The sequence below is a fragment of the Carlito syrichta genome, unplaced genomic scaffold (assembly GCF_000164805.1).
Source record: "Carlito syrichta isolate Samal-C Ts95f unplaced genomic scaffold, Tarsius_syrichta-2.0.1 Scaffold63326, whole genome shotgun sequence".
Classification (NCBI taxonomy): domain Eukaryota; kingdom Metazoa; phylum Chordata; class Mammalia; order Primates; family Tarsiidae; genus Carlito; species Carlito syrichta.
Genome location: NW_007007422.1, coordinates 350,252 through 358,471, shown reverse-complemented (window position 1 = coordinate 358,471; position 8,220 = coordinate 350,252). Strand labels below are relative to the sequence as shown.

General features: G+C 55.0%; 1 protein-coding gene across 2 annotated transcripts in view; it reads right to left on the bottom strand.

The window, feature by feature from the left end:
• SCN4B (sodium voltage-gated channel beta subunit 4) overlaps window positions 1-7,673 on the bottom strand; it is a 15,723-nt gene extending 8,050 nt beyond the window's left edge. Inside the window, exon 1 of one of the 2 annotated variants that reach the window (XM_008050971.2) lies at window positions 7,314-7,673. In XM_008050971.2, the coding sequence (XP_008049162.1) occupies window positions 7,314-7,374 (61 nt within the window). In that variant the 5' untranslated portion in view covers window positions 7,375-7,673. The remainder of the gene's footprint in view (window positions 1-7,313) is intronic. The other variant, XM_021708659.1, reaches the window with a different exon arrangement.
• Between the last annotated feature and the right edge of the window lie 547 nt (window positions 7,674-8,220).

The following is an 8,220-nucleotide window of genomic DNA, read 5'->3' as shown; positions in this document are numbered from 1 at the left end:
AGAGCGGGGTTCCCTAAGGTCAAGAAGAGAAAAACTGCAGCCGCAGTCCTGGGCCACTGTCCAGCAGCATCTCGTCACCGATCCTGGGCCCAGGAAGGGGGGCGGGGGGGGAGGGGACGCAGAGGGACACGTTCGAGCTGGACCTTGCTTGGCCATCCGAGTCCAACGCCCTCTGGCCACCGAGCAGGACCCTGAGAACAGAAAGAAGACCGGGCGGCCGGGATGGAATAGGGCGGGGTGGGGTGGAAACGAGGCCCGGCTCGGCGTCGGGCAGAGGCGGGGGCGGAGCGAGTAGAGCGGCGACGGGGGACAGAGTAAGAGGACGAAGACACGCCGGAGGCAGGTTCTGGGCAAACCCGAATGCACGGGGGCGGGGGTGCGGTGGGCGCCGGCCCGCCTGACTCCAAGTAGCGGGGCCTCCCCGCCATACCCGGCCCCTCACCCGGGCCGTTCCCCCGCGCCCTAGCGTGTTTCCCACGCTTTCGCACCTCCTCCCGGATACATTGGCACCGCCCCCTCCGCTTGGGAGAGGCGCTTGCCCTAGGCCGCCGGACCTTCTGAGTGCTGGTAAGGGGACCTGGTCCTAACGCCACCCCCGATCTCCCCTCCCCCGCTTCCCGTCCTGCACATTCCTCAAGGAAACCCCACTCGCCTCAAGGTCGTCAGTGGGGAGGCGGAGGGTCCGGAATTGGATAGGAAATGGGCACCTCCTCCCTCTCATCCTCACTCTCGGGAAAGCCCTCTGTTGTCTAACTTAATTCCCAAGCTGCATCATAAGCCAATTTCCTCCTGTTCTGCCCACGGGAGATAATAACGATGCATGGTACGTCTGAGCAATGCTTCTTAAGTGACAGAGAAGGAACTCCAAGGGGAGCAGGCACCCTGCTCCTTCAGCTTCGTTCCCCCTTAGCTTCTGGTGGGAAAGTGGAGTCCTCAGAACCCCCCACCCCACCCAGCTCAGAAATCACATCCGATTGTCCAGTAACCCAATCACGGTCCCACCACCATCAACAGTGGTAGTAACAGCTGGTATTTATTGAGCATTTACTATGTCCAGGCACATTTCATCCTCACACCCATCCCATGAGTCAATACTATTATACCTGAGACTACAGAGAGCTTAGAGAAGTGAGGTAACTTGCCCAAGGTCACCAGGAGAGCCAGAACTGCCCACCAGGGCTCCTATTAGCACAGAGAAATTATTTCAATTCACCCTTATTTTTTGGTCAGCTCCTACATGCTGGGAGTTTTTCTGGCATCTGCCTGTTTTTTCGCTACTCTGTGATCCTGCCTTTCCAAAAGAACAATGCTGTCAGGGTTGAGTGCTCCATAGAGCTCGTGGTTTTCCTTTTACCACAGCCCTCCACTGTTCCCACCACCCCCAGAGACCTAGGGATAGGAGCCAGACACAGGATCGCTCCCCCAGCCTAGGTCCAGCACTAGAACCTTCTGGTACCAACTCTGCCTCCCACCCTCCAGCCCCTTCAAACTAAGGATCAAACTCGAGAGAGTATCAGTCACCTAGAGGGCAGTTGCAGCTGGTTCCACCTAGGCCCTGGAGTTTCTGATTCAATAGGTCCAAGGGAGCCTGAGAATTTACATTTCTAAAAAGTTCCCGGGGAATGTTGTGGGCAAGAACCACACTTTGGGAACCACTGTGCTGGAGAATTTATACATACTGACTCCAGTCTTTATTAGAATGCCCAAAGGTAGGTACCATGTTTCTCAGTTTACATATGATGAAACTGGGGTTCAGAGAGTCTAAGTTGACTTGTCCAGGACCATCTACTAAATGGTGAATCTGGCACTGAGCACTTGCTATGAGACCAGACAGGTATTTTACATACACTGTCTTCTTTAACCCTCATAACAAGTCTGTAAGATGGTTATTGTTTTTATTCCCAATCAACAAATGAAGAAACAGCCTCAAAGATGTTACCTTGCTCAAGGCCACACACCCGTGAGCGGAATAAACAGCTTGCAGACATCTGCCTACTTTTTCACCTCTCTGTGATCCTGCCTTTCCAAAAGAACGAGGCTGTCAGGGTTGAGTGCTCCATAGAGCTCATGGTTTTCCTTTTACTGTGGCCCTCTACTGTTCCCACCACCCCCAGAGATCTAGGGATAGGAACCAGACACAGAATCGCTCCTCCAGCCTGGGTCCAGCACTAGAACCTTCTGGTGCCAACTCTACCTCCCACCCTCCAGCCCCTTCAAACTAAGGATCAGGGTGCAGAGCAGCAAACCAGGAAGCTCTCAGACAAGAAAGCTTCCAGATAGCTGCTGGCCTCCCTCAGGGCTCCAGGGAGCATGGAAGCTTCCACTCCAATGCTCACTGGCACCCCAGTCTGGTAACCGGGGTCCTGGAGAAGATGAAGGAATTCAAATCTGTGGCCAAATTCTCCTGCTTCCATCCCAACCAGAATGAGATATTCAAGAGCACAAAAGATGCATGTCAAAAGGGAAATCTTTTTGATTGCTTTAAATAGATAAAAGCAACAAAAGAGCAAAAGAAGGGTCCAGAAGAGAGAACGCTATTTCTTTAAGGCCTGGCTCATGACATAATACACATTTCTGCCTGATTTGTGTGTGCCTGTGGTGGATGACTTAACTCTTATACACTCAGGACTCCCGAAGTGAAGTGTGGCCATTTCCTCAGTAGCCTGGAGGGGACAAGGAAAAGCAGCAGAAATGGTACAGAGTCCAGAGCTGTGCCTGAACTAAGGCACCAGAGACAATGGGCAAACCTGGCTTCTCCGGTGCACAGCCTTCCCAGCCAGGTGTCATGAAGTCCTGCCAGCTATGTCTGGAAGGCTCCTACACAAGAAAGGCTCCTGCCCTGCATACCCAGTCTCACCTGTAAGACTGTGCTGGGGGAGAAGGGGAAGCCAGGGGCAGGCAATGATCCACCAGAAGCCCCAAGAGGGCTGCTTCGGCTGGATAACCACTCCTGGAGAAAGCTGGTCAGCAGGCACAGGCAGGCCCCACTCTGCCTGCTGACCTTGAGAAAGCCACAGCAGGATGGCTGTCTCTCCTTCCTCCCAAGTTTGGTGTGAAGTAAAAACATGAGATTTTAAAACACAAGAAGGGCTTCAGTGAGTGGGCACCCTTCGGATAAAGGAGGGTGGTATTTGAAAGGGAGACAGGGGGCAAGGCTGTCCCTCATCACAGGTAACTAGGGCATCTTTGGCTTCCCTTAATGACCAGAGCCAGCCAAGAATGTCACCAAGCCATTCACACATTGATTTATATTTTCACCCTGTACCAATCTTGGATTATTTCCAAGTGGTTATTTCCCTTAAGTAAAGACTTTCTTTGCTTCATCCCAAACTTAGCTCTTTAGAATGTCAAGGTGTACATGTGTGTGTGGAAGTGGGGGCCCCTTTCTAGTATTCTGGGATTGATGAACAAGTCTTTCTCGTCACGATCCTGTGGAATTCAATCCTAAACCCCAGAACCTCACCTTTCATCACTAAAAGGCGCTAACCACACTAAGTACAGCCATTTTCTTTGCCATTCTCTGAAGTCACCCCTCAGCTCCCGGCCATCTGCATCCAGAGTTTTGTCTGAGGATTGGCTCGGGAACTCAAGCTCTGTTAAAGTGAAGAAGTATGGCTGGGCTCGGTGGCTCAGCCTGTAATTCCAGCACTTTGGGAGGCCGAGGCGAGTGGATTGTCTGAGCTGCGGGTTCGAGACCAGCCCTGGCAACTTGGCGAGATCTCGTCTCTGCAATAAAGTAAAAAAATAGCCAGGCATGGTAGAGTGCGTCTGTAGTTCCGGCTACTTGGAAGGCTGAGGCAGAAGGATCACTGGAGCCCAGAAGGTCAACACTGGGGTGGCCGTGAGCGTGTGTTCCACTGCACTCCAGCCTGGGTGAAGGAGTGAGACTCCAACTCAAAAAAAAAAAAAGAAAAAGAAAAGAAAAAGTGTCCAGCACAAGCAAATTATAGTATTAAGCATTTAAACAAGTAGGAGTGTTATGGCAGCCACCATGTATTCCAAGGCAAATGCCGAGGGAGGAAACATTCCGCCACTTTTTCCCATCTCCAGGGATCAGTCACAGCCACCCCAGGATGGGGGGAGGAAAGAAGGACAGGATGGCACCCCTAAGTTTAGCTCCAAAGCCTCACCTGGCATGGCAAGCAGAAACACGGCTAACTTTAATTGTGAGGCTGATCTACTGCAGCCCCTGGAGAGTCAGAGAGGCTCAAAGTTACAGCTGGGAGGCAGAAAGTGGGCCGAGGCCTGCAGGACAGGGACCCCTCCTGGGGTGGAGGCCCTGGGGGCTGTGGGAGGCAGGCTGGGCCTAGCAAAGCCTCTGGGCCCAGAGACAAGCAAAGATTTCAGCTCCCTCTCCCTACACAACCTGCCTGCTTCCTGCACACCCCCAGGAGCTTTGCCTGACGGAGGCATGCCCCGGAGATAGCAATAGATGCTCAATGGAACCAGCTGTGCAAACAAGACCAAGCGGTGTGCCTGTCCCTCCTCTTACAGGCCACAAAGTGGGTTGTGTGGGCCTGGCCCACCCCCTGGCTTATGTAGAGATCCTTACAATCCTCCCGAGGGTCAGCAGCGAGGCAGGTGGTCCGCTGTGCCAGAGTCTCCCTATCATGCGGATTCCTCCAAGAGGTGGCCAGTCATAAGGGCCCCAGAACCCCCGCCTTCTCTCTTGGGTGCCCCCACAAGTCTGTACCCCCAGCAGGTTCGGAAAGAGAACTAACCATGGTTACCAGATTCAGACCAGGCTCTCCCTCCACTTCCCTGCCCCTTCTCTTCTCCCTGAACTCCTCGTTCACCCTTCCCTTTTTCTTCCTCTGAGTGTAACAAAGCGCCCTCTCCTTGATTGCATTCTCATTAAACAAGTTCTTAATAAATACACACCAAGGGAAATAGGGTTGTGCAACACAGCACCCTCACAAGTGATAATTAAACACAGATCACAGCAATTAAGCAAATCAGGGAACAAGGAAGGGGTGGGCAGGACAGATATATTACCAGATACATGCTTAAGAAGAGCTGGAACCCACATCAACTTCACTGCGATGATACAGGCTTGGAAACTGCCTCAGTTTAAGAAAAGAATATCTTGCTGCATTATCAAAAACCACTCTAGTCTTTGTCTGTGAGACTGGGTTTGACAAGGGAAGAGGGAAAGAGGACCCCTGGGGTTTATTGCTCCATACCCAATCTCTGCAGCTGTGAAAACAGCAGCTCTGGGCCTCAAGCCTTTACCCCTCCATACCTATGCCCCAGAGCATCATTCATTGTTCAGCCCTAAGCACAATCCCTACTAACTTCCCCCACTCATCAGACTTTGGTTAACTAGGAAGCAGCATGATGTGACAGAGTCCAGGAGACCTGGCAAGTCAGTCCTGTTTCCACTTGCCTAGAATCTGTCCCAATTGACCATCAATTCTCCCTGTCCCCTTGGGCAAGTCACTGGACCATGGTCTCTGGACCACGGCTTCCTTGTCCTTAAGAGAGCTCTGTGCTCTGGTTTCCAAAGTCCCTGCCAGCTTTGATACTCACAGGGAACACCTCCAGTTGACTGTCTTGTCACCTCCACATCTCCCCCAGTGGACTGAGAGCAAGGATGTAATCTGTGTCTCAAGCTCAGACCAGTGCACCTGTGGGGGTTCAATCAGTGGCTGTCTGGGCAGGTTCCAAGAGGGGGACCCTGGTTGTAGTCCCTTCCCTCTGCAGGGAGCAAAACAGGTGGGACCAGTTTGGGGACCCACAGATCTCCAACATACAATTCACTCTGCTCTCTCCTGGGCTCCCAAAGATATCTCAGAAATTCATCCAACCCTATTTCAATGGGCCCCTGCCCCTACCTAGTCAATGCAGCTGAACAGTCCTTGGGGCTTCTACCCGAAGAAATGTGCCAAGACTCTGCTCACAATCCCGCTCACCCCCTCATACACAGAGTTTTCAGGGCCCTTTTGGTTGCCTGCAGAAGCCTGGTTTTGTGAATATTCTAACAGACCAGGGACTGCCTCCCACCCAGCCAGACAGCAGGAGGAAGAGAAGTCAGAGGGGTAATGTGGGGATGTTTAACTTCTATAGGAATCTGAGTTCCTCAGTGACCCCTTAGCCCTGTCATGGCCACAGTTGGGAACCTGCATCGATCTGAGATGGGATAAGGGGGAAGTAGTATGGTGTGACACCGTGCCCACTCTAAGAAGTGCACCTCAGGCCTCGCTTAGATGGTTTATTAGGGTCCCTGTGAAACTAGCAGGACATCTATGCCAAAGGGACAGGAGAAAATCCCAGCAACTTCCCTCTGGCCAAAGAATACAAATATGCCAGTAGCTCCCAAGTGCAGAGAATACTCTGCCCCCCTCACTACCAGGCACCACCTGACAAATCTGTATATAGTTTACATTTGCAGAAACAGCAGCTACTTCCCTTATAAGCTTCTATCTCTCTGTTTTCGGCATAAATACCTACACTCTGTGCCTTACCCAATGGTAGGAGCTGCCAAAAGCCAAATCTGACAAATATAAACAGGAAGAGGTCCCGTTGCCAGAGACGGAATCGGCTTACATTGAAGTCTGGCTGTGATTTACGAGGAGATTACATTCTGGGCTAATAAATATCATTCCCTAATCTCTTGGAGTTTGACACTCAAAACTATCATGTGCATATTAATAGATATTAATAATACTCTGTTCCCTCTGTGTCCTCTGGACATGTCTCCTCAGTCTCCAAATTCACCCCAAAAATGAAGAGCCAGGAGCAGGTCACACAGGTCCTTCCCATGGAATCTCTTCATATGAAGAGAGACAAGGCCCTTCCTTAAATGATCCCCCAAGACCCTCCAGCCCCTTCCAGCATTTACACGGAGCTTCGGGGAGGCAGAGGGCACTGGAGGAGATAGAGGCCAGAAGAGCAAAGCAGAAAAGGGGGCCCAGGAGGATGGGGAGCCCCCCTCCCCCATGCATATCTGATGCCTGGGAAACAAGCACACAGCCCTGGGCAGGAGTGGAAACCACCATCCCAACAATCACACGTGCAACCCACCAGGGCACAGACCCCCCCTCCCCCAGCACGCCTCGACCTCTGAACTCGGAAGACCCAAAAGCCAGGAGCTAAGGCGCCAGAGACAGCAAAAAACTAAGTAGGAGGCTGGTGGGCTGATGGGGTCGGGGGACGCTCACGGTCACCAGGGAGCACAGCCTCTGAGCCTGGCGCCCGGCGGGACGCCACCGTGCTCATCCCGTACCACGCTCCAAAGCCCACCTCCCTTCTCGAGGTGCCTCCCCCGGGAGTGGGGGGAGGTGAGAGAAGAGACCAAGCGGGGGCTGCCTTACCCAAAAGCCCAGTGCCCAGCCATCTCGCCGGGGCTTTCCCTCGGTCCCCAGCCCCGGGCATCGTCCTGTTCTCTGCGGAGCGCGCCGGGGGCGCGGGGACGGGATACTGGGCACAGCCGCGCTCTCCGCACGCGGCCGGCAGTCGGCCCCGAAGCTACCGGCGAGCTCTGCACCGCGGGTCGGGGCTCGGGAAAGTTAGCGGGCAGAGAGCGGGAGGAGGGGGAGGGAGGGCCGGGGGGAGGCGCGCCCGCCAGCCGCCTGGAGCCGGCTGCGGGAGCCGCGGCGGGAGGGGAGAAGGAGGAGCCGAGCCGGAGCGGGGGACGCCCGAGCGAGCGCAGAGCCGAGCGAGCCTGCGCCTCTGCTCTGGACGCGCTCCAGCCGCAGGAGGGGCGGTGGCCGCCGCGGAGCCCAGGCGCCCTCGTCCGCTGCGCACCCGGCCCGGCGCGCCCCACCTTGTGGCCCCGGAGCCCCGAGGGCAGGGCCAGCCCCCACTCCCTCTCCGCTCGGGCCGGGCTGCTGCGGCGTGGCACTGCAGGGCCGGCCCGCAGCCGTCCGCATCATCCCATGCGCTGGGCTGCCAATTAGGAGGACAGTTTAGGGGGAGCAGAGGTGGAGCTTTTCGGTTGTTGGAAGGCTGTTATGCCTTGCTGGGGGGTACACGGGCAGGGCAGCGGTTCCCTCTCCCCGGACCGCCAAGGGACCACTGGAACGTCCGCGGCTGGCGCTGCCGCAGCGAGTGGGCGTGTGCCGCTAGCCCCGGCGGCCGGGCGACCTGGCGCGCACAGCTCCGGGACCCGCGTCCGCCGCCTTCCGCCCCGCGGCTCATCGGCTCCTCGGGTTGCTTTAGGCAGCTGGGAGCCGAGCTTCCAACAGCTAACTGCCTCTATCCTTCACACCCCCCCCCCCC